Source organism: Triplophysa rosa, linkage group LG19 (assembly GCF_024868665.1).
Source record: "Triplophysa rosa linkage group LG19, Trosa_1v2, whole genome shotgun sequence".
Taxonomy (NCBI): Eukaryota; Metazoa; Chordata; class Actinopteri; order Cypriniformes; family Nemacheilidae; genus Triplophysa; species Triplophysa rosa.
Genome location: NC_079908.1, coordinates 940,082 through 967,345, shown reverse-complemented (window position 1 = coordinate 967,345; position 27,264 = coordinate 940,082). Strand labels below are relative to the sequence as shown.

At 42.4% G+C, this 27,264-nt stretch overlaps 1 protein-coding gene and 1 pseudogene across 1 annotated transcript; both read right to left on the bottom strand.

Annotated features, from left to right (window-relative positions):
• Window positions 1–17,437: 17,437 nt before the first annotated feature.
• lg19h5orf15 (linkage group 19 C5orf15 homolog) lies at window positions 17,438–20,691 on the bottom strand. The gene is made up of 3 exons (XM_057360361.1): window positions 20,557–20,691; window positions 19,034–19,680; window positions 17,438–18,567 (listed from the first exon to the last, which is right to left on the bottom strand). The coding sequence occupies exons 1-3, from the start codon at window positions 20,663–20,665 to the stop codon at window positions 18,436–18,438; spliced, it is 888 nt and encodes a 295-aa protein (XP_057216344.1). The 5' UTR covers window positions 20,666–20,691; the 3' UTR covers window positions 17,438–18,435.
• Window positions 20,692–21,758: 1,067 nt separating this feature from the next.
• LOC130570561 (uncharacterized protein K02A2.6-like) lies at window positions 21,759–25,186 on the bottom strand (annotated as a pseudogene).
• Window positions 25,187–27,264: the final 2,078 nt, after the last annotated feature.

Sequence of the window (27,264 nt, the reverse complement as noted above, 5' to 3'; positions counted from 1 at the left end):
CAATTCAGATTATTTTTCTCAAGCTCGCAATTCTGAGAAAAAAGTCAGTGTTTTTTCACTCCTTGGACTGACAGATGCAATTGTGAGTGTATAGCTCTCACAATTCTAAGAAAATAAATCAGATTTGTGAGTTATGAACTCGCAATTCTGAGAAAAAGTCAGAACTGTGAGATAAAAGAAATCTGAGATAAAAAGTTGCAATTACCTAAACAAATTACTTAAACAAGGGACTCGCAAAACATGAAAACAGTAGTTGATCATTCAGGTACACACAGACATTAAAGCTTCAAGGGTATGTCAATTTTTTATGTGACAATTTGTATAAATTGGCTCAAATTGTGTAATGGAGTACTTTGTATATGAAAACTTCTATTGCGTGAAATAGCTTATTCAGAACAGTACTAAATAAAATGAATATGCAATTTCTATGAACCCAGATCCCTGTCATTTTGTTAAAATTATTCCAATTTTGCATATTCTGCAAGGGGCAGGAAAATGAGCAGAACTGTAGTTTGGGATGCTTTTGCAGAATGTCAGAGTCAGAAAATCACAGATTGCTGTTTACATGAATTGCCCGTTACAGTTAATATAAAGTTTTAATGCAATAAATGCCATTGAAATTCCAAGTAATCACTTTGGTAATCTAAAATACTTAACGGATGTAACTGTAATTTGATTACCACCATTTAAAAAGTAACTGTAATGAAATACAGTTACTCAAATTTTGTATTTTAAATACGTAACTAAGTTACATGTATTTTGTTACTCTCCAGTCCATATACAGTATATATATATATATATATATATATATATATTATATATTATTATTATATGTGTGGATTATATATATGTATTATATATATTATATATATATTTTATAATATATATATCAGTGTATAACAACAAACATCAGTCTCTGTCTGATTGTAATATTTAAAAATAAATATGCCATTCATACTAAAAGGATACAAAAAAGGTTGCCTAGCTGATTCAGCTAAGTGAGCAATTAGAGCAAAAAGTCTTTAACTCTATTAATCATTCATATGGTCAAAATGATGATGTACTTTGGTGAAATATGCATGTGCCTTTAATATTTCATCCAGGCATATCAAGGAGGCTTAGCTTCAATCTTTAGAACAGGATGAAAAAGATTTTTTGATACTGGTCCAAAAGTTCTTAGTAGCTTTATAAGTGCTGTAATTTTAAGGGAAACTAATGATAGATGATTCGCCACCTTTAGCAGAGTTCCACTTTATGTTATAAAACGTATTTTTGACCTGCAGTCGCACTGGCTTGTCACATAAACAGTTTTCCTGTTCAGGGTTTGCGTGGTGAAGAAACCAAATGCTGGCAGCGGCAGTGAAGGGGTTAAACAAAAGATCTACATTAAACTAACAAGACTAAATACAACACTTGACAAACTATAAAAAACTAACACTAGACTAAACACTTACTAAGACTTGACTTTGGCGGAGAAAACATGTACAGGAACACAGTGGTACATCTCACAGGAACAAGCACAAGTACAAGAACAAAGCACAACGAACGAGCACAGGACAATGAACACGAGGGCATTTTAAATGGAGAAAAACAAAGGAAGATAACGAGGGGCAGGTGAGGAACATAAGACACGGCAGGGAAGCACTACGGGAAACGAGAGGGGCGGGGCCAATGACGAGACACGAGAAGGCACATGGGATGTCAAAGGTAAACAACCCATGACTTTCTCACACTAAACATAAGGGATCTGTCACGATCCTGCCACAAGACTAGAAAATCATGAACAAGAAGGCAGGACCATGATAGACCCCCCCCTTAATGAACACCCCCAGGTGTTCACCAAGGGGCTGACTAACAAGACAAGACAGACTGGGACAGTGACAAGAACCAGACAAACATGGAAAACATAACTAGGGGCAAACAAGCAAGAATGATAAACGGGTTTGGGTGGGACAATAAAAATAACAAACATGGGAGGGGGGGTGGGACAAAACAAGAGTTCATGGGGGGAGCAGTCTTAGTCCCTGAGTGCGCTTGAGGGCGCGGAGTTCTGGGGGACTTAGTGGGGGAAGTCCTGGGGGGAACTGCCGACTGGAACGTCGGCGGGACAAAGCTGGGCGCCAGCTGGAAGGCTGGCCGCACAAGGCTGGGGACCGGCTGCGTTGCCGGCTGAGTCACCGGCTGAGTCACCGGCTGGAAGGCCGGCTGCACCAGCTAGGGCGCCGGCTGCTGCACCGGCTGGGCAGGACAGGACACCGGAATGGACTGCGGCTGCACCGGACTGGACACCGGACTGGATGCCGGCTGGGACGCCGGCTGCTGCACCGGACTGGATGCCGGCTGCACCGGGCTGGGACGCCGGCTGCTGCACCGGACTGGATACTGGACTGGACACCGGCTGCACCGGACTGGACACCGGCTGTCCCGGCTGGAATGCCGGCTGCACCGGACTGGGCACTAGACTGGACACCGGCTGCGCCGGACTGGGTACTGGCTGTATCGCCAGCTGCTGGGCAGGATGCCGAGACCCCTTCCTCGGCTTCTTCTTTTTAGACCGGACCACCGGATTGGTGGCCGGCTGCAGGGAAGCGGTAAGGGGCGCGGCTAGCTCCGGGTTGGAGGAGTCCGACGACGTTCCCCAGGACTCGCTCCTTCCTTGCTTGCCGCGGAAGCTGGAAGGAGGTTCGGGAACAGCGGAGCTTGAGGTGAGAGGTGCTGAGGTCCCCAGGGCCACCACGCCCAGAGCAATTCCCTCTAGGATCGATGCCAAAGGAGGAGGGGACCCGGCTCGAGGTGAAGACCAGATTTATTCCCGGTTGCCGAGGTAATCCACCATGTCCCGGAAGTCCAACGGCTTCAGCATCCTCATCTCCCTGGCAGTGAGGGGTTCAATGAGGCCGCTGTTGAAAATAACCTTCAGCTCGGCCTGATTGAAACTCGTCCCCACTGCCACTGTCAAAAAGTCCCAGGCGAAAATCCGTACCTCCGGGTCCTTCTGACGCATCCCGAACAACAGATGGGACCGCAGGGAGGGCTGTGAATCCTTCATGCTGCCTGCTGGGTTCAATAGGGCTCGTTCGGCATGTCAGGGTTTGCGTGGTGGAAGAACCCAAATGCAGGCAGCGGCAGTGAAGGGGTTAAACAAAAGACTTTTAATAAACAATTGAACAAAACAAAAACCCACGATGGGGAAAACAAGACACGATAACAGGGGAAGACAGGCACATAAACTGTCTACATTAAACTAACAAGACTAAATACAACACTTGACAAACTATAAAAAACTAACACTAGACTAAACACTTACTAAGACTTGACTTTGGCGGAGAAAACATGTACAGGAACACAGTGGTACATCTCACAGGAACAAGCACAAGTACAAGAACAAAGCACAACGAACGAGCACAGGACAATGAACACGAGGGCATTTTAAAGGGAGACAAACAAAGGAAGATAACGAGTGTGCTTGAATTTACAGGAACAGTAAATAAAACGCGAAAATAAAAATTCTGTCATCATTTACTCATCCTCGGGCTGTTCCAAATCTGTATACATTTCTTTGTTCTGATGAACATAAACAGTTCTTGGCCACCATTGACTACCATAGTAGAAAAAAATGCTTTATAAATTTCTTTGTTCTGTTGAACACAAAAGAAGATCATTTAAAGAATGCAGGAAAGCAAACAGTTCTGAGGCACTTTTGACTACCAGTGTCATTATTCCTATGACAGTCAATGATGGCAAAGAACTGTGTGGTTATAGCATTCTTCCAAGTATCTTTCTCTGTGTTCATGTAATTCATGACAGAATCTTTATTTTTGTGTGAACTATCCCTTTAAGTTGAATCTATTGTTGTAATGACTTAATTTGAGAGTATAAGAAGGTGTGTGAATACAGACACATCTGAAATGAGTGTAATGTCTGTCATGAGATACTGTATATCTTTACAACTACTTAAAAAAAAAACAGATGGTCATATTTTATATTACAGCATATCTTTCCATTGGATTATAAATACAAACGATCCTAGAACACACTGCAGACTGTATCCTGTCATCATACGCAGCAGATTAACAAAATCGCATGTCAGATTTATTGCCAAACCTCTTAACATTTTCCAAAAGATTCACATTTTTATTCTTATAATCTGACATCAGAGGCACCACGGCACTTTTAGAAGGTACTGTCTTTAACGTTGTAATTTTTTATTATTTGTTTTATTTTTTGCTGCATGGTGATATGAGTTTAGCCTGTTCACGGATTCAGATCTGAGGCGTTTGCTTATAAACATTAGTTTTTGTGGTGTATAAGTCTTATATAAACTAATATTAGACTCACTGCAGCCTCCTGCTGGCTGACAATTCACACAGTTTAAATCCCCCTCAATTTATTGCTTTACAGTTGCATGAAATAAAAAAGGCTCCTATTAACCTGCACTGTGCACTGATATGTGCTTCACAATAAGCCAAGAGACATGCAATAATCCTGCAAATTCTTCATCATACAAAAAGCAAAAAAAATTGCCCATCCTGTCTATGAAAGACAGGTCCCGGGACTTGCCTTTGCATATTAATCTGGAATAGAAGTATATTAATAATAACAATAATACAATTCATAACAACAATAACAATTCTATTCAGCCGGACTGAATGCAACTACATTTATGCATTTGGCAGATGCTTTTATCCAAAGCGACTTACATTGCACTATACATTTTGTTTCTGACAAATCCCCTGGGATCGAACCCATGAGCTTGGCATTGTTAGCGCCATGCTCTAACCACTGAGCCACAGGAAAACTACCTGAAATCAGTCAGCGGAACTTAATTCAACTCTCAAAACATGCATTGATGTGATGTTTTTAATGTAAAAAAGGAGCGTATGAGCAGTAAATTTGAGCTCACCTGGTCATTGTTCAGGTACATTAAACCTCGTTAAGGTTTTAGAAACTCACCCGGCTCGGCTCATCCCAACCGCAGATTCAGGTTTACAAACCACTTTTATCAATAGTCAATACTTGCATTTCCCCCCTTCATGAACATCAACTTTTGCTACACAATAAAAACACCTTTCATGGTTTAATCGATTTGAACAGTCAAAAATTACACAAAAGATAGGGATTTTGAGTTTGTTACAGTGAATTCCTATGGAGAAAATCATTTCCTGCCATCCATTGGCACTTCGCGTAGTGCCATGACTTCATGTGCAAACAACCAATAGGACATTTCCCACGCTTTATGTGTGACGGGGTATAATACATAATTTATTTATATTATATTGTAGTTGTAACATGTTGTGTCCCCTGTCTGATCCCCGGGTTTTTGTTCCCTGTGTGCGTGCGTGCGTGCGTGCGTGCGTGCGTGCGTACATGCGTGTGTGTGTGTGTGTGTGCGTGTGGTTTTTGTCGAGGTCATGGCACATTGTTTTGACAGCTGGCCATGTGCCCGGTGTCCGCATGGCTCTGCCCCTCTCTCCTTGTTACCCCATTCATTACCTCATTAGTTTTCGCACCGGTTTCACATTCCTCCTTAGTTGCTACCTCTTCTTGTTCCCCGTGTTTATCTTGTCTCGTGTCAGATCACGAGATCAGATCAGAGTTTTTTTTCACGCCTTCCTGCCTGCCATAGTTCAAGTCTTCTCAAGTTTATTTTTGCTATTGCTTACCTCGTGTCACATTGTGTCAGACTCCAGAGCCTTGTCTTGTTTTGTCTCCTGCCTTTTTTAGAGTGACTGCTCTCCGCAGTACCCCGCGGTATTCTGCGCGGTATTCGCGACTCACTCATGGGAGAGCATCAGTCACCAACTACGCCATCTGGTTTAAGACGCTCGCTGCCGCCTTTGACTAGAATGAGGGTGCGATGCACGCCCGCCTCCTGGAGGGTCTCAACAGTAACATCGTCCTTGAGATGCCCTGGGACCTCGAGGCAGTTATCAACCTCTCTCTTCGAGTGGAGAGCCATCTCCCTCTGCGGTGGCAGCGGTGTTACCTTTATCTCTAATGTCTTCTGACTTTGAATTATTGCAGGAAGCCTGGGTCTTTATCAAGCTAGACCTCCGCAATGCGTACCACCTTGTACACATCCACGAGGGGGATGAGTGGAAGATGGCGTTAAACACCCCAAAGGGGCCATTACGAGTATTTGGTGCTTCCTTTTGGTCTGGCCAATGCTCCCGCCGTCTTCCAGGGCCTCGTCAATGCCGTGTTGGGTGAAATGCTTAATCTTTTTGTTTTCGTGTACCTGGATGACATATTTTTTTCTCCCTCTCTCCAGCAATACACCCAACACGTCAGACAGGTCCTCCAGTGCCTATTAGAAAATAAGCTCTTTGTTAAGGCGGAGAATTGCGAATACCACGCAGATACGGTTATGTTGCTTGGCCAAATTATCTCTCCCAAATGCATAAAACCTGATCCGGTAAAGATCAAGGCTGTCGGAGTAGGCGCGGTCTTGTCTCAGCACTCCCCCCATGTGAGGGTACATCCGGGTGCCTTTTTTTCTCATCACCTAAGCCCTGCTGAACGTAACTACGATATCAGGAACCGAGAGCTGCTGGCATTCTGGCTGGCCTTGGGCAACTGGCGTCACAGGGAGCAGCGCAACCCTACTTGGTCTGGACGGATCACAGGAACCTCAAGTATATCCGTTCGGCCAAGAGGCTGAGTGTGCACCAGGCCCGCTGGTCACTCTTCTTCGAACGTTTTAACTTCACCCTCTCATACCGCGGTCCCAACTAGAGAATCTCTTTCCATTTACTTTGACCTTTTTTTGCTCTCGTATTTAAATGAAGTTGTTTTCTCTCACCCCTGCAGTTGAGTCCGGTCTCGTTCATGACAGTAACAGTTGCCTTTCTGAAATAAAACCTGAAATAATAAACCTTGATGACGTATGCTGGCGACAAGTGCAACCTCCAGAGTACTGTCACGACCTGACATGTAAATACGAGGCAAGAGTCAGTAGTTTAGTCCAACTGAAACGTAAATTCTTTATTTCATATAAGGAGAGGGAAGGGAGTGTGGGGAAAAACTGCAACTCGGGTATTTCTTCTTCTTGGGGAATCTGGTGTGCTCAGTTCCGGGCTGGAAGGGAAGCAGAAGAGAGAGGTTAGTTGGGGGAGTACCGGTTACTCACGACTCCTACTCTTGATGCTTCCTCCGTTCCTTGTTCCTTTCTTCTAATCTTGGCTGGGATATGGCCAACACTTCTCTAGGACGGTTGGTCCACTCTCTCTCTCTCGGTCTCTCGGTCTCGGTCTCGGTCTCTCTCCCTCAGTGCTTCGGTCCTCAGCGCTGTCTTCCTGGCGCTCTCCCTTCTGTGTTCTCTCTGTTCTCTTTTATGCCCCGGGTGATTACCTGACCGTTCACACCTGTGGCTCCTCGTCAGAGTGGAGAGAGCTTCCACCTGTCTTACCCGGAGCTGTCCCTGGTCCTGATCAGCCTCTCTAATGGCCTTTCCTGGGGCCACTCTCCATGGTGCTGGAGGTGATTCCGACAGAGAGAGCACCGGTTCTTCACAGTACGCAGTCTTTGAATTAAGACGCATCTAATATCTTCATCTTCTCAAGACAAGAACAAGGGTCAAGGGACTTCACCACCACGCTGTTTTGTGTGTCGGTAGTGCGCTTTCCGATGACCAAACACTGGGTGCAGGGAGAATTCATTGGAGTTGTAGTTTCGTAGTGTCACATATTGTGCATTGTTTATTATTTCACATGACTTTTAAGAAAACTGCAATGAAAAATATATATATTCAATCCACCAAAATGACTAGTGAGGAGTGACTGTCTTACTTGCCACCGCTGAAATCCACCCCCATTTGGCGAGTTGTTGGGTGTTAATGTCAAGCCCTGCAGCCCTCAGTTGCACTGCTCTGACAAGATAGGCCTTTTTCACGGATGCTAGGGGGCATATCCGGAAGCGTAGAAAAAGCCTATTGGTCTTAAAGTACAGCCTTCGAAGGACACAGACTTATTGTGCAGCTAACACACAGCAGTCCTTGTCTTCTCCTAACAGATACGGCAGTTTCTTATCATTTGACAAAAATTGGGTATTGTTGCAGTTAAGAGCAGGGCCGAGAAAGGTTTTGACAATTATAGGGGCACCCACTGCCCAGGCTCAGTTATACTATAAAGTCACCTGTTTTGTAAATAATTTTAATTCATGAATTGTATATATGAGATTTTAATGAAAGCCACAAAAGCAAGCAATTTGGCGAAAATGGTTTTCTAAATAATTGTGATTCCCCCTCCCCCAAAATGGTTAATAGTTTAGTCTGAAAGTCTGGCATCTAGCTCTAGTTGTAACGGTTTCAGCACCACCGGCCACGCCCCCCATGTCGTCACCGCCAGCTCGCTTCACCCGTTCCCTCTCCCCGGAGTTCTGAACTCAGTTTCCCAGCATGCACCGCACATCCACCATTTTTGATTAGTCCACACCTGCATCACATCATCAGGATTCTATTTAAGTTTGCACCTTTTTGTTCTTCCCTGTTCAGTCTTGTTGTCTTCACTGCAATTCTTTACCCCGATAAGTATACTTACCTGTTTTTGAAATACTTACCTGTTTTTGGATATTCCTGTTTTTGAAATACTTACCTGTTTTTGGATATACCTGTTTTTGAAATACTTACCTGTTTTTGGATATACCTGTTTTTGAAATACTTACCTGTTTTTGGATATTCCTGTTTTTGAAATACTTACCTGTTTTTGGATATTCCTGTTTTTTGAAATACTTAATTGTTTTTGGATATTCCTGTTTTTTGAAATACTTACCTGTTTTTGGATATTCCTGTTTTTGAAATACTTACCTGTTTTTGGATATTCCTGTTTTTGAAATACTTACCTGTTTTTGGATATTCCTGTTTTTTGAAATACTTAATTGTTTTTGGATATTCCTGTTTTTTGAAATACTTACCTGTTTTTGGATATTCCTGTTTTTGAAATACTTACCTGTTTTTGGATATTCCTGTTTTTGAAATAAACTCCTTTTCTTATCTACCTCCGTGGTGTGCTCTCCGTCTACCAGAACCCTGACACTAGTATCAGAGTACTTGAGGCAGCAGCTGAAGTATGCGTTGGTGAAGTTATAGAGCAGGAGAATGAGTGACTGAAAATGTCGCGTAAAAATCAGAAATGTCATAAAAAGGAGAAAGGAACAAAGAGAATTGCTGTATCCCAGTCTATCAAGACATTCCTAAACAAGTAGGGCTCTATAATTCCAGTGATGCGGAACGCAGACAGATTCACAATATCCAGGGATAAAAAGGGATTTTAATGTATCACACGGATGTGCATATAATATAATGCAATAGCATATTGTTGTAATCAAACATTAAGACATTTTCAGAAAATGTAAGTGGTTTGTTTGTTTGTTTATTTATTTACACGACTGCATTCTTTTCAATTTCTTAATGTTTACCTCTGTTATTTAATAATAGACTGATTGAAAAGACTGTTATACTGTCACGATCACCTGTTGGAGTGCCCTGCAGATCCACAAGAGGGCACTCTATCCCATAGCTTTGACTCTAATGCAGGACTTAATTTACTGATCGTCACCAGGCACATCTTGACTATAATGAAGAAATTCCACCACAAAGACCTCAAAATAGAGCATAGTCTGTGTAACGGATCACGGTAAATACCTACTGAGGTTCTGATGTGTCTGGATTCCATGGCGGGTGCTGGAAGGGTGACCAGGGTAGATGGTTAATAAACATCAAAGGTAATCAGAAAATCAGAAACACAGTTCAGGCAGTGGTCAGGGCAGGCAGCAAACAATCAACATACAATAGTCCTTTTTTAATAGTTTGTTTAAAGTCTTCATGCATTTATTCAAGACAATATGTCATAAGTTCATATAACATTTATAAACATTTAACTTTTAAAAAGGGTTTACAACAACATTACCATCTTCGGTTACATGTTAATAGACTGCTTCAAAGTGATATGATATAAAACTTGATATAAAATGTCCCTCTATTAGTTTGAGGGTGGTGGGGGCGCACATCAATATTTTTTCAGGGGGCCCAGAATTGTGTAGCTACAGCCCTGGTTGACAGCATCAGTACACTGTTAAGATTTCTGTAGAAATAACAGTCTTACTGGCTGGCAGCAGGTTGCCAGTAACTTACTGTAGATTTAAGTAAGGAATAATTGACGACGGGCCGTTCAATTATCGAAAGTTAATGCACACCCCGAGGTGGTAATGCGGCCACGACGCGAAGCGGAGTGGCCGTTACACCTCGGGTGTGCATTAACTTTCGATAATTGAACGGACCGGAGTCAATTATTCCGCTTATACCACGGTCACAACACCACAAGACGTTGTTCCGATACCACAAGACGTTGTTACGATGTTTTATCTCAAGACATTTGTATGGTATTTGTCCCGGAATGCACTTGCTGGTAGGACTAATTTCTTACGCATCTCATCTGAAGGCGTTGCTTGAGCCTGCATATGCAGTTTTCCGAGAGCGAGAGGAAGACAGACAGTGCACATGCACACGCGTTTGCTTCACTGAGAGTGAAAAGACAAGTATCTATATTTGATTTGTTTTCGTCGTATTTAACACCCCTGTCGTATAAGAAAAGTATCAAGAAAAAAAAGTGACATGGAGGTTTCTGCGCCAGCTGCGGTTCTCGCAGTGGCATAGAAAGCTTCCTGCGTCCTCCGTTTACCCATTCCACAGACGAATTTAAGATGTTGTTGTTGTTGTTATATTTGTGCTTCGTGTTTTATCTTTAACCCGCTGATTGTGTCATGTAGTTTGCCGTTACCTTTGATACATGCTTTAGTTTTTCGTCTGAACAGTCCTGTACAGTGCTCTCGCCATTGTTGTTCAAATGTTCATGCTGTCCATAAATATTAATAGTTATTTCTTCTCAGACAATGGAATTTGCCTGTCTGTTGTTAAATACATATTCACTGTTGGACAGTAGGCTAAACTTGGCGAAGTGATATGGAACTGTAATGCGGTCAGCAGACCTGGAACACCTTCATAGGTGTGCGTTTAACTGAAAAATAATGCACACCCGTCGAACGTTCGTCAGCCAATCAGAATGAAGCATTCAACAGCCCCGTGGTATAAATGTATGTAATTTACTGACAATAGTTTGTTCAAAGATAAATTAACATTAAACTATGCAACAACCATTCATTTGAATACCATGCTGTTAATATCACTTTTCCCACTCAGCTCAGTGTTGTTGTAGTTTACCGCCCCCCAGGTCCTCTTCACAACTTCATTGAAGAGTTAGATGTGTTGCTCTCATCATTCCCGGAGGATAGCGGCCCTCTTGTAGTCTTCGGGGACTTCAACATCCACCTAGAGAAACCTTATGCCTCTGAATTCCACACCCTCACCGCCTCGTTCGACCTCACGCGCCTCGCCACAGCCTGTACTCACAGATCAGGAAACCAGCTGGATCTCATCTACACCCGTAACTCCACCACAGATAACATTCAAGTCACACCTCTTCTCATTTCTGACCACTTCTTCATCACTTTCAACATACTCCTTCCTATATGTACTACACCAACACCACCACCCGTTTATTTTAGACGGAACCTCCGTTCTCTCTCTCCTAGCACCCTCTCTGCTAAAGTCACATCCTCTCTTCCCTCCAACTTTGCATCTCTAGATGCTGACACCGCCACCGACACCTTATGCTCAACACTTACATCCTGTCTAGATAACCTTTGTCCTCTGTCCTCCAGACCAGCCCGCGCCACCCCCTCCTGCCCCTGGCTGTCTGACATCCTCTGTGAACAACGGAGTACACTCAGGGCTGCTGAAAGGAAATGGCGCAAGACCAAGAATCCTGCTGACCTAGGGGACTACCAGTCACTACTGTCCTCCTTCTCTGCTAGTGTTACCACAGCTAAAGCTAAAACGTCTTTCTATACCACCAATGTAAGCAATGCGCCTAACACTCTGCAGCTTTTCAAGACGTTTAACTCTCTTCTTTGCCCCCCTCCTCCCCCACCCACTTCATCTTTGACCGCGGAGGACTTCGCTGTATTTTTCACTGAGAAAACATCATCCATCAGCGAACAATTCTTAGCACCTAAGACCTCGGTACACACCTCCCTCACTTCAAACATTGAACTCTCCTCTTTCACCCCATTGACTGACACTGAAGTCACCAGACTTCTCTCCAGCCACCCCACCACCTGTCCCCTTGACCCAATACCCTCCCATCTCCTTCAGGCCACATCCAGCACACTCGCACCTGCACTCACACACATCATCAACACCTCCCTGCTCACCGGCACCTTTCCATCCACATTCAAACAGGCCCAGGTCACACCCCTACTGAAGAAACCCACATTGGACCCCTCTACTACCGACAGTTACAGACCTGTCTCTCTCCTCCCATTTATTGCAAAAACACTTGGAAGGGCAGCTTTCAACCAGGTGTCGTCCTACCTATCCCAGAACAAACTACTGGATGACAAGCAGTCTGGCTTCAAAACAAACCACTCCACTGAGACTGCACTGCTATCGGTCACAGAAGCACTGCGGCTAGCCAAGGCGGAATCTAAATCCTCGGTCCTGATTCTTCTAGACCTATCTGCAGCGTTTGACACTGTCAATCACCAGATACTGCTAGCAACCCTGTCATCACTAGGAATCTCAGGCTCTCCTCTCCGCTGGTTCAAATCCTACCTCTCTGGCAGATCCTTCAGGGTGTCATGGAGGGGCTTGCTGTCCACTGCCCACCACATGATCACTGGGGTCCCTCAGGGATCGGTGCTTGGACCACTACTTTTTTCCATCTACACGTCATCCTTGGGTCCTATCATACGGGCACACGGCTTCTCCTACCACTGTTATGCTGACAACACACAGATCTACATCTCGTATCACCCAGACGATACCACTGTAGCAGCTCGCATTACTGCCTGCCTAGAAGACATCTCAGCTTGGATGAAAGAGCATCACCTCCAGGTGAACCCGGCCAAGACAGAACTACTCGTGTTTCCGGCACACCCCACGGTGCAACACGATCTCACCATCCGACTTGGCAATACCACAATCACTCCTTCCAAAACAGCCAGGAACCTCGGAGTCATATTTGATGAACAGCTGTCCTTCAATGATCATATTGCAAAGACAACGCGGTCATGCCGATATGCCTTATTCTACATTAGAAAGGTTAGACCCTATCTCACTGAGCATGCGGCACAACTCCTTGTCCAGGCCCTGGTAATCTCAAGGTTGGACTACTGCAATGCTCTCCTTGCTGGTCTTCCTGCAAAGGCTATCAAACCGCTCCAGCTGGTTCAGAACGCAGCAGCACGCCTCATCTTCCAACAGCCCAAAAGGGCTCATGTGACGCCCCTTTTCATCTCCCTCCACTGGCTACCGGTTGAAGCCCGGATCAGATTCAAGTCACTAATGCTTGCCTACAGGACTATCACTGGATCTGCACCGACATACTTTCACACCCTCTTACACTCCTACACCCCATCAAGATCCCTGCGTTCTGCAAACCAGCGGCGTCTTGTACTGCCTTCTCATAAGGGCAGTAAATCGCTTTCCCGCTCATTCTCATTCACAACTCCTTCCTGGTGGAACATTCTTCCTAATTCGGTCCGGTCAACCACATCTCTCACAACATTCAAAAAACTACTTAAAACCCACCTCTTCTGTGAATACTTGACAGACAGATGAAAAAAAAAATAATAATAACACCCTCTCGCTTTCTCTCAACAGGTAGTGGTCTATTAACTTTGTATTGGCACCTATTGCACTATTGCTCCTGTATGACATATCGCTTATTGCTCCTTATACTCTTTGTAAGTCGCTTTGGATTAAAGCGTCTGCTAAATGACTAAATGTAAATGTAAACATTAACAACTCTTTATCTTTACAGAAAAACTACAAAATAATAGGCTCATGCAAAGCATTCTGGGAACCAGAAATCCTCATTACCTTCTTTTTCTGTTTTTTTTTTTTGGTTCACAGAATGCATTGCATTTGAGCACTTCCAGTTCCATCACCCCAAAGTGATTTTAGTTAAATGCCTAAAACAAGATATTTGGTTAGCAAAAGCTCTAAATATTTTCACGCTTTATTCTATGACATAAAACACAACAGTTACTAGCCCTGAGGGCTAAATCGGTAGCGGTGCATAGTTTTTGCATTCGTGCTGTAAGCCCTCGCCATGAGCAATGAGGAGAACTTACAGGCTTTAAACGGGAGCCCGGGTCGGTTCCTCCAGTTGGCAGCGTTCTTCGGGCAGAGATGCGTCACAATCGCATGTTTCCCCTGGGGAATCTTGACATAACCCTTGGCCACTCCGCCATCGAGGGTGTGCACACCGTAAAGGGGGCTGACCACAATACACACCACACTAGTGGCCGACCCCAAGAACCAATCATCCAGCCGCAATTCCAGGAAAGCATCACAGCCATGTCAGAATCCGCTTCCTCTTGAGGATTGTTCTGAAGGGAAGAGACGTCAGGAAGTCCATCGTCATCCGAGGCAAGCAGCGCACCCTCCGATGTAGCGACCGACATTTCATCTTCCTCATGAGCCCCAAACCCAACCGAAACTCTGCCCGCCGGCGGAGCCCCGGACGCATCTGTAAACTCGATGGGAGAACACACATGCTTCGGGGGCTGGGAGGTCCGCGAGGACGGACCTGGCAGATTATTTCCATCAAAGATGCCTCACTTCACAACGTTACAGTTTAAGATAGACTCCAGCACAACGATCATTTGTCATAGTTTACCTCATTGTGATGATGTGAGATGTTTTCTTTCCTGCTGATAGAAATGAGCACCTCAGTAGTTACGTGCAAATACGCATGCACGCCTGTTTCACTGGGCAGATAAGCAACCGGAGTGACTAAAGTGGAAACAAAACACTTCAGCAGCTAGCGCAGCATGGCCACGCAAATTGCAGGAAGACACATGGCCAAATAAATATTAATTTTGCTTTAAAAAATGTCATTTTCAGATATTTGTATTTATTTTGTATTGGAGGGGTGCAATCTTAAATCTTGCCTAGGGCACCAACAGAGGGTCGGCCCTGCCTCATTGTTGTCCAAATCAAGAAAACAGTTCTGAAGCCTGTTTATAGTTCTCAATCTAAATCTACATGTAAGTGAAGAACTTAGAAGTGTTTCGTCTGTAAATGAGTGTAGAATTGTAAATGTCAGTATTTTCCCAATGAAACACAGGTGCTGTTAGTTTTACATGTTTAATGTGAAGACCTGTATTTGTTGTAAGCACAGGTAGGGATACCTGAACGGCATTGCTGCCTTCAGCTGGGAGCCTACCATCAGTGTTGTTTCCGGGAACCTCTCCGTGAGGTGGAGCAACTGCAGGGACGTCTCCCTACCGCCCCCTGCAGTCAGCCCTGGGATCCTTCTCTCCCCCATGCCTTGTCTTTTCACCAGAGCCAGAAACACCCTTGCAATGCCTCCTCTGCCAGATCTTTCGGTGACTTTGATAGCTTGGTGCCTATGATACCAATGGACTTCAAGAGCCCTGAGCATGCAGCTGCAAGGTCTGCGTACTTCTCTTTCTGCTTATCAAAGGCAGACTCCATGGCATTTAACCATGTTCAACCATAATGAGTTATTCTTTCTTTGGATGGTGGACCACAGCAAGATATGTGGGCGGAGGGAGGATATGGCGATCTGCTGTGGAAACTTCAGCTGGTGGTCAAGATCAGCTCTCAACTCCCAGTTGCCTCTGGCTGACAAGATAACCCATTCCTTTATGGTGCTGCGAAGTGCGTCACCCCCTTGCCTTACTTCAGGATCATCTGATCCAGTTTATGTTACTTCACTCGATGAGCAAAAACTGTGCTAATGCCAGTTTTGAGATCAATCCTTTCTTTGCTCAATATATATGCTGTTGTAACAATAATAAAGCTTTGTTCAAAGAAGCTTAAGAAAAGAAGTAAACTCCAGTTTTCAAATTCTGGCTTACTGTATTGATTTTATTTGCATCTACTACTACTACTACTGTGTCATTTTTAAGGAAATTAACTGAATTGATTGCTAGTCAGTCAATTAAAGCATAGTTGTATTTCATTAAAAATGTCATCTTTATTCATGTAATCATTTAGCATAATTGAATTGAGTATATACTGTAATATGTTTACAGTGGACATGGAAATGTATAATAATTAAAAGTATACCATTAAATCATTTTATTACTTTATTTTACTTTTCATTAATGAAAACTTTGACACACACACAGCACTTATCACTTCAATTACAACCTGCCCCGTTACAAATCTTCAGTTCAATTTCATTAATGAAACATGGTATTGAGCTCATTTTTTTATAATTATGTCTTTTTACATACTAATGTCTATATGAGTATAAAGCTGCTTTGCAACAATGCAAAATTGTGAAAATGCTTTAGAATAAATTTGAATTGGATTAATAGCTCCTACCGTGAAGAATCATGGATCATTTGTATATGTTAAATTATTATATAATCATGTAAAACATGTGGAATGTTTAAAATGTAGTCATTTACATTTACATATTTTTTGGTACGTTTAAAATCAAATCAGGCCAAACGGTCATTTTAAATGTAGGTAAATATAGTCAAAATGTGAAGTCTATGGGGCATTTTTCCGGACAGGGATTGCCCCTACATGTATTTTGATATTGCTGCATGTATGTTTCAGTAAAATACAATACAGAAAGGATAATGTGAGTAGATAATGGGGACATTTACTTAAACAATACACACATTTTCATGATCATTCCCTGTCTACAGCTCACAGGGACAGTGGTTGAGACCTTTCAGATAGATTAAACATGAATAACTACACTTATGCATTGACTGTGTTTTATCATTAATCCATAAAGTACTATAGCAGTATGCTGTCCAGATATTCTTATACTTTTCTACATATATGAAAATCCATCCATGTCAGCTGTATTATTGCTCAGTATCCCTGATTTCTAACAGAACTATTTCCATATCTCTGACAGTGTGAATTACTAATAGACATGGATTTGGATGTCATGAGACTGCATATTCTGAAGTGCTTCTGTAAGGAAGAAGTCACTTCATTCAACTAAGATCATCTTGTGTCATTTAGCTATACACTTTCTGGTTTGCTTTAAAAATAAGGACAGGATTGTAACAAGATCAATTGTTTTGGCTCTACTGGTTTTACTGGACTCTACTACCACCCAGTGGCTGCTGACACACATACACAAAAAATCAGGTTTCATTGTTAGTAATGAGACATCTGTTTTAATAGTTCAATACTTTAATCTGCAAGATACCTTTCTCTAGATTTAGGAGTAATCTGGCTCTTATGAGAACACCCTGCACTGTATATACAAACAGTTAACAAACATGGTTTTTTTTTCATTCCGGTGGGAGACCGTTCAGCATGCTTATAAAAGATATTTAATTCATATTTCATAATGAAACTAACACACGATGATGATGTGTTTACATAGTGTATGCTTTATTGATTTAAGAAGATTTCCACTGACTGAAGAGGCATTTTCACATATACTGCATGCACAGATGCAACCTTCATATGCTTTCTTGAAGAGAATAACTGCTTTGATATTTCAACAAATGACAAAAGTAAGGCTCAGATACATTAAGCCTTTTCATGCAGCTTTGCACTCACATTAAAATGATAATATTGGCTGATCTGTGATAGTTGATAATGTAGAGCTTAAGTTAAACACATACATGTGCAGCGAAAAGGGAAAAATGTAAGAACTCCAGAACTTTGGCAATGACAGAAGCTACTCATCTGGACAGCGTGTGCAATACAAAACAACTTCACTGAAGTCAGAACACAAACATATAAGGGACTGCCCCCAAAACGCCTGCATAGCGAAGCAAATTCAGATTTCACTTCATGATATTTGCTGAACTGAGGTGCAAGCGTGCGTGCGTATTTGCACGTAACTACTGAGGTGCTCATTTCTATCAGCAGGAAAGAAAACATCTCACATCATCACAATGAGGTAAACTATGACAAGTGATCGTTGTGCTGAGTCTACCTTAAACTGTAACGTTGTGAAGTGAATAGTTTTACGTTTATGTGCTGCATTTATTTGAGCTAAAAACAATACCCCATTTCACCGCAAGCCAACGTGATAACCTTCAGTGTGTCGCAAACAAATATTTACATGGACAGTCCTTCATTTGCTTTGCTTTAAACTAATGAATTGTATTTTTTTTTTCAATTGTACTTGCATGTCAAATTTCCAAAGTAAAAATGTCGCATTAAACCCATCACCCACTCTAAAACATCTGCATTTATACCAAATACAGTACAGGAAACCAAACAAACAACAGAATCTGAGAGAACGTGAAACAGAAGTATTGTATCTCAGCCGCTCGTTCCCTGACTAAATAAGACACCATGCGTAGACAAAATCAACTTTCTGCTTCTGCATCAGTTTTTTCACTGAAGTCTTTCGTTGGTCAGAAGATGTAATCGTTGGTCATCTTGAGTGAAGGCATGGCCTCATTGACGTTCTGATCCAGTCTGTGATACTCGACTCCTCGCGAGCACAACCCGTCCCTCCAGCGGTGACTTTGAGCCAACAGCATGATCTGTACATGCATCAACAAAGCAAAAGATTAGTTATTAGTTATGCATCACAACTAACACAACATTCACATTAAACATGAGCAAGTCAGTTATACTGTAACTACACAAAACTATGATTCTGATCAAACGCGTTCCAAACGATGAATTCTGCACATTATTGTGCTCGCTTTGTGCAATATTCATCATGTCGTTATGATCTTTGCTTTGCTGGTTTCATTTAGTTATGTTTAATCACTGCCATTTCAATACCAAGTAAACATCATTATTAGTATTAGTATTAGTAGTAATAAACGGTCCAGCTTAAGCACGACACAACTGATGATGTAACATTAACGTGGTGGCACCCCATTTTCTCCCTGACTGGAATCTGTCGGAAGCACTGCTATTTTGAATACCCACTGCAAGTTTTGCTATGTTGCATTTAAAAATGAGAGTTTCGAGCCTTATGGCATGACAGGAGGATCATACCTTTCTCTTGTTATGGTAGGTGATGTACACGATGGCCACTAGAAAGGCGATGATGACCAGGTGAAAGAAGAAATGGGAATCTTCATCCTGCGTCGTGTAGATTGTCGTGTCCTTGATGTGTACATTTATGTTTTCTGGGCTCTCAGGGGGACCTTCGTAAATATCAAGGCTTTCCCTATCTGCCTGGCTGCCCTGAGGTGTCACACTGTCACTCAAAAATTCATCTTCATCCTCGTCCTCACTTTCAAACACATCATCACCCGTGTCATCTAGAAAGCTCGACTCAGGTCCTGGAGAAGTGATGTCAGCCTTGTAATCCACGGTGGTGTCTGTTTTATGTCCTGCAGGGGTGGGGATGATGGTGGGCGGCTTGTCTGCAGGCACAGCGGTGGTCTTCTGTGGAGCGTGATCTTCAGGCTCTGCTGTGGTCGTCTTTATGCCGGGGGTGTCAGTTAATACAGTAGTAGGAGGAGGAGGAGATGCAGCTTTGGTGATGTTGATGGCAATGACAGGAGCTGCTGTGGCGCTTAACACATTAACCGGTTGAACCACATTACTGTCATTCTCTGTGGTCGATGTGTTCTCCTTAGATGTGCCTTTGATTTCAGATGTTGCCCTGGGTTCAGTGTTGCCCTGAGTTCCAACAGCTGTGGACCAAAAAAAGAAATAGCACAAGCATTTAAAATTAAATCAATTACACATTTCGTTCAATTACAGCTTTTGAATCTATCTATAAATATCGTTGTTATAATTTGGCTTCTCAGCAAATTGATTAGCATTTATAAAACGAATACAAACAACATGTAGCAAAACCACAGTAAAATCAATCACCAAACAAACAAACAAACATCAAATCACCTGACAGTCAGAAGAACACATTCATGTAGTATTGTCATACGGTGACAGTCTGGTATTGTTTGTTTATGAACTGACTCATATTTTGTTTGCGTGTGGTCGGATTATTAGCATTCTCTTAAAAAGCAGTCTTGTAACTGGGGGAACCTCGCTACCTCTGACTGCGTATTTCACATGACCAATAAAGACATTACTATACTACTACACTATTTACATAACTACATTTTATACTTCAGTGCTCGTAGTTTATTGACCAACGAATGACAGTTACAAAACTGAGCACGTCACTAACAGCACATGCCTTCCGGTTTTAAAATCAATAAAGTGCGTTTGACTTCATGCAGCTCTGCGCAAATCGATCGGCGTATGACATCACAGTACCGCGAGAGCTGTCCTCGAGAGCACATTTTAAAATAGCTCTCGCGATACTCTGATGTCGAAGTCAAACACATTAAAACTCCTGATTCAGGCAGAGGGTTAACAGCTGTATTCAAAAGTATTGTTTACTTGTCAACAATTTCACATACATGTGATAACAGAGATGAATAAACCAGGATAATCTCTACACAGACGTGTAACAATTACTTGATGACATGAATGATAACGACACCACTCGCAGCAGTGTAACGTTACATGAATGAATTGAAATGGGTAAATCTCTCACTTACCCGTTGTTCCCAGCGGAAGACATTTCACAGACAGGATCTGAAGCGACAATAAAACCAGGAATATTCTCTTAGCTGAGGACCTTCCGTGTGTTTTCCGTACCGCCGCCATCTTTAATGATTATATCCTGGTCAGCCGTGCTTGCGCATGCCAAGTGGTACTCGCTGCACCGCCAAGTGGGTGGAGCAAAGCTACAGCTCCCCCTCGCTGGACCTAGTAGGCGGAGCTTGAGCTATTCACGCGCAGGTACAGTCAGAACTCATACAGTTAGTTTCGCACGGCAAGAAAAGTGTACGTTAAAGATCAACTTTTAGACATGTATAAATCTTTCCATAGACTTAAATCGCTGTCTCGACATAAATGCTTATTTTTGTGCTTTTATATTTGTTGTTATTTTTGACTCCCTAACATTTGTCAGGATTTATGATTTTTATTAGCAGGGTCAGCATGTTTGAACACCTAATAAAAATATTGAATGCCCAAACTATGTATGTATGTCTTACAACTGTTGAAACTTTGTATCCATCTCAGAAAATGAAATTCCATAATATTTCCTTCTTAATAGGATGAATCCGTTCGTTATTTTCCTTCATTTTTAATTAACTTTTGATAAAAGCATACTTTGTGATGTGAAAGCTCTGTGCACTCTTTTTCCATCGCATTAACGTGTGGTTTAGATCTGTCCTTTGTTTTTTTATTCGTATATATGAATGCACGTACTCCAAAATCTTGTAAATATAATAATTTAAATGGAATTATATGACTGTAATTGAGGATAGACTCAGCCTTCTCGTGGTAGGCTATACATTATGCTATTTCAATATGTAACCAGTCTAAAAGTAGTCTGAAACCAGCCATGTGATTTGCCATATTATAGGATGAACATGGTAACACGTGCTCTGAGCATCCAATCCACCGACATTTGGGAGTTGTGTAATTTAATAGTCACATATTCCACTATCCTATAGGTGTTGCTGGATTTATTTGTTTCTATTAACCTTACTTAGCAAAATGTGCATCTAACATAAAATAAATATTTAATGTACATAAAATATAATAAAAAATATATAAATATATAAATATATTTCAAGAACACAACACACAGGATTTTAATGTTATTTTACAAAAACAAAACCCAAATGATATTTACATATAATATTTACATACATAATATTTTCAACATTACATTTATTCATTTGGCAGACGCTTTTATCCAAAGTGACTCACAAATAGGAGAACATATAAACATTTTGTCAACACGCTAAACAAAGCCGTTAGTTTACAAGGCCATGCTACTAGGAGGATTAAAGCTGGAGTAAGCAAAGGAGAGAATGAACAACAAGAATTTTTTTAGACAGACAGACAGACAAACAGTTATTGTTTAGTCAAATAAATGCGGAACATCCCACAATATTCACAAGTCAGGGTTGAAGAAAGAAGTCACACGGATATTTCTTTTGTCACTTATTTCCTGCACATTCCATGTCCTCTAGTCTCTGAATAAGAAAGGAGCCCGGATTTCTTCTTCGTTCATGTCACCTTCATACAATGTGTTCATAAATAAGTCACACATTGTGATAGCTGATAGCCAACAAGACATTTGGCAGTTCAATCTTCCCAGTAAAGTGGCGTTGGTTATCCTCCACCCACTCACAGGTCAGCTGAATATTTCTCATGAGTGACCGCTGAGTCCTTGGTGCAATATGGGAAATTCCAATAATAATGTAATTAATCAAGTGCTGCTCATAAACACTTAAACTAGAAAAGTAAATTCATAAACAAACAATAGTCAAGTAATACAAAAAGATTTCCTCTACATACAGAGATTCTTGGTGTTGGGGTAATCTCATCTGACTCAGGTGGAGTGATTTCTGTTTTATCTGGTTTTGCTAGTTTTCTTTCTTGGAAAGGAATTTCTTCTACGGGCCAGGCGTAATTGGGGTGATACTGCCTGCTGATACTGAGGTGACAGAATGTGGCGTACCCCATTATTTCTCAGGAAATCCTCAAACTCCCTGGAGGTAAATGGTGGACCGTTATCCGATACCAGCTCTTTCGGAAGTCCATAGGCAGCCCAGAGATGACGTAGGATGTTATTTGTCTTTTCAGTATTGTTCAGTTGAGTGGGGAAGATTTCGACCCATTTCGAATGAACATCAACAATCACCAATAAGTGTTGCTTATCAATTTCGGCGTAATCAATGTGAATACATTCCCAGGGTGTGGTGGTCCACGACCATGGGTGAAGAGGCGCACAGGTTGGTTGTTTTCGCTTTACTTCACATGGAGCACACTTACTCACAAAGTCCTGGATGTCTTTATCGAGACCTGGCCACCATAGATATCCTCTGGCCAGCATTTTCATTCTTACCACTCCCGGGTGACCCTCATGAAGCTCGGACAAAAGTCTTTCTCTATACCTTGGAGGAATTATCACTCTTGAGCCCCACAGAACGCAGCCTTGGTCTGTTGAGAGATGGTCCTTCCTTAAAAGGAATGGTTTCAGACCTTCATCCGTAACATGACTCGGCCATCCAGACAACGTCAGATCCAATACCTTTGATAGCACTGGATTTTTTCTGGTTTCCATGGCAATATCTTTTGCACTGATTGGCAATTCATCCAGGAATGAGACTTGAAACACCATCTCCTCTGTCCCCCCTGTAGACGTTTGCTCACACGGTAATCTGGATAGAGCATCCGCATTGGCATGATCAGAAGATCTTCTGTACTCAATGTCATAGTCATAGGCTAACAAGGTTAATGCCCATCGTTGCATACGAAGAGCGGCCAGTGTAGGAATGGCACATTTTGGACCAAGGATAGCTAAAAGGGGCTTGTGATCAGTCAGCAGATGGAACTTCCGGCCATACAAATACTTGTGAAACTTTTTCACTCCGAAGACTATGCTCAGGGCCTCTTTCTCAATCTGGGCATAGTTTTTCTCACTCGCAGACAACGTTCTCGATGCAAACGCAATGGGGTGTTCCTCTCCTGAGGGTAACACATGTGAGATAACTGCGCCGATGCCATAGGGTGAAGCGTTACAGGCAAGTCTTAGTGGCGTTTCAGGATCGTAGTGTGCTAACCACTTACTTTGCAATAGACGCTGCTTACAGGCATTGAAGGCTTGTTCACAATGCGCTGACCACTGCCATTTTTCATTTGCTTGCAATAATCTGTGAAGAGGGTGTAACAGCGTTGAAAGATGTGGTACCTACTTTCCATAGTAGTTCAAAAGTCCCAGAAAAGAGCGCAGCTCTGTGACATTTTCTGGTGCAGGGGCTTTTACAATTGCGTCAACTTTACTTTCCATTCGATGCACCCCTTTTTTGTCAATTTTGAATCCCAAGTATTCCACTGAGCTACAAAGAAATTCACATTTTTCTTTCTTCACTCTTGCTCCATACTGTTGAAGTCGTGACAGCACTTTGTCCAGTACCATCAAGTGTTCATCCACTGTTGGCGCAGAGACCAGAATATCATCCATAAAGCACACCACATGTGGAAGTCCCTGTAGTATTTGATCCATTGTGTGTTGGAAAATCGCAGGTGCTGTAGAAATTCCATAAGCCAGACGATGATATTTAAAAAGGCCCTTGTGTGTGTTTATGGTAAGGTACTGCTAGGATGTCTCGTCCAACACCAACTGCTGATATGCGAAGGACAAGTCAATTTTGCTGAAGAATTTCCCTCCCGCCAATGTGGCAAGAAGATCCTGGGTATTCTTCTGGAAGAATGCATTTATTCACTGTGACCTTATAATCGCCACACAGGCGCACTGTTTTGTCTTTTTTCGGCACAACCACAATGGGTGCTGCCCAGTCGCTCCTTCCAACTTGCGAGATAATTCCATTCCTCTCCAAGCGAGCCAATTCTTCCTCTACTACTTTTTAAGAGCATACGGAACAGGTCTTGGTTTGTGAAAGATGGGTTTCGATCCTTCTTGCACTTTCACTTTTGCTGTGAAGTCTGTGATTCTGCGGTAACCCTCTCCAAAAAGTTGTGTATGCTTTTTCAGTACATCAAAGATGGTAGAGGCCTTAACAGCCACTGCATGACTCAATCTGAAGATCTCCTTCCAATTTAAGGATATTTCCTGGAGCCAGTTACGACCCATTTGCGGTGGTTTGTTTCCTTTAACCACGACCAAAGGAAGTGAACACTGTTGATCTTCGTATGTCACAGTTCGGTAACTTCTGAACACGGAGTCTCTGAAACGTCCGCTGACACATATTGTGTTTTTTCAGAACGCTGGGCTTTTTGGCTTTTACACGCTCTCTGCAGGTGTCCAATTTTTCCGCAGTTGTGGCATTTCTCATTACGGTATCGACATTCTGAGGGAAGATGATTTGCTCCCCCACAAAGGTAGCAGTCGCTTTTATGCTTGGAAAATGGCTGTCGCTGAACACCTTTTTTAGTAATGTGGTGAGAATTGCCCGATCCTCTGTATTTGTCTCTGCGCTCTCCAGTGTGTTGCACCTTATGCACATTAGAGTCTTTTATGGCTGCTTGAGTGCTCAGCTGCTTGGTATCCTTCTGTTCTAGTTCTAATGCAAGGGCGATATCACAGGCCTTTTTGAAGGTGATGTCCTTTTCTGACAGTAACCTCCTGTGGTAATCTTCTCCCATAAGACCACAAACAAATTTGTCCCGGAGAGCATCATCGAGAAATGTCCCAAACTCACACGAACTTGCTAGACGTTTCAGTGCCAAGATATAATCAGATATTGTTTCATCATGACTTTGGTTGCGTTGATAGAATCTGAAGCGCTCTGCTATCAGAATGGGCTTGGGCTTGAAATGATCAGAAAGGGTCTGGGTAATTTGTGTGTATGTTAAATCAATCACTTTCGCTGGCTCAACAAGACTTTTTAAGAGGCCATATTCTGTTGGTCCCAAAACACTCAGGAACACATCAGCTTTTTTTCCACTATCAATTTCATTCGCAGCAACCCATCACTCAAATCTTTCCATATACTGTATGTGTCAAAATCCTCTTTAGTGTTGTCAAACTCTGGCACCCGTTCGATTGTGGCCATTTTTCTCTTCCTATTTCCCTATTGGTTTTCTTTCTTCTTTTTTTATATCGGCCGCTTTGTCGTCCTTTATTTTTCCATATTTCCCTTTTTGCAGTCAGTGTACATAGACTATTACCTTTTTCCTGTAATTTACAGTCCGTCCACTAAATATCGCTGTGCTCCCATGACATGAGTTCAGTATCTGACCGTCACTCCTCCGTGCACTGCTGTTGGACTCGCAAACAGTTCCCTTTTCTAAATGCCACCGATTTCATTGAGTATTCTCTTGCTCGTCTAGTGTGCTTGGGATTCAAAAACCACCTCGTCGCCACTGTTATGTTTTGGATTCGAAGAAACGACATGAACAACCTTTTTTCCGGAGTCTATTTACTGAAGCTTCCTGTTTGAGCACACCCCTGCCGCATAACCCCCGTGCGTCACATACGGGCTTTTACAAGCTACCATAATGCATGTTATAGCTGTGCATGAACAATACACTACATCAATATCACACCTTGTCAGAGGAAATGCCGTCAGACTGATTAAAGATAGCAACTGAAAATCTGAATCATTTTCTTATTCTTTTGATGGTGTTCTCAGTCCTTCTTGCTTAACAAATAACCATAAATGGATGCAAACTTTCCAAAGCAAAATCAAATGGCCTTGACAGCATAACTGTCAAGAAACGGGGTGTGAGGCAGAACCCAAGCGCAGGCAGGTGAAGGGTTAAACAAAGACTTTATTTAAATAAAACAAAAACCCACGATGCGGAGAACAAGATTAAACAAAACCGAACACAAACTGAACATTACCCACGAGGGGGCAAACAAACAAGGTCCAAAAAATGTAAAATAATAAGTCCACAACTCGACAGGGTACAGCAACCAGGAACACATTAATTCCACACAAGACACGAGGCAGGGTACTTGAGTGGGGAAGCACAAGGAGGCAAACAAACAATGAACCGACACGGGATAATGAACAGAAGGGAACTATATAGGGACACTAATAAGGATGATGATTCAGGGCAGGTGATGGGCAGGTGAAGGGAATGAACACTAACGGGAAGATTACACGGGGCAGGTGAGGGGAATGAAACACTAATGGGACAATGACGGGGAAACAAGGGGGCGGGGCCAAAGCACGAGACAAGAAGACACGTGGCGCAATGTCATAACAAACAGCCATGTGTCTCCACACAAGACATGGTACTGTCATGACCCTGTCCACAAAACTAGGAATTTCAAGACAAGAAGGATAGGACCATGACAATAACAGAGTGTATACAGAAATACAAAACCAAAACTATATTAAGCAATGTTTGTGGTTGGTACACAACAAGACAACTGTACGGCAATTATAAGACCACTTACCATCAACATGAATACACCACAATCAATTCCTACCAACTGAAGTGATGCACAAATAAATACAGAATGTAGCTGTCAAGTCTGGTAATGACTTCTTGTTCAATGATTAGGCAAACCTTTATGTTTGCTCATAGTTTTGTTAAAAAATACACTGCACGTCCAAAAAAAGTCACCATCTGGATTTAACTAAGCAAATAGGTAAGAGCCTCCCATTGGATTGGAGGTCTAGGTTCAGCAATGTTATGTGCCCAAAGAATGAGGTCAGCTGACTACCTGAATATACTGAATGATCAGTTTATTCCATCAATGGGTTCTTTCT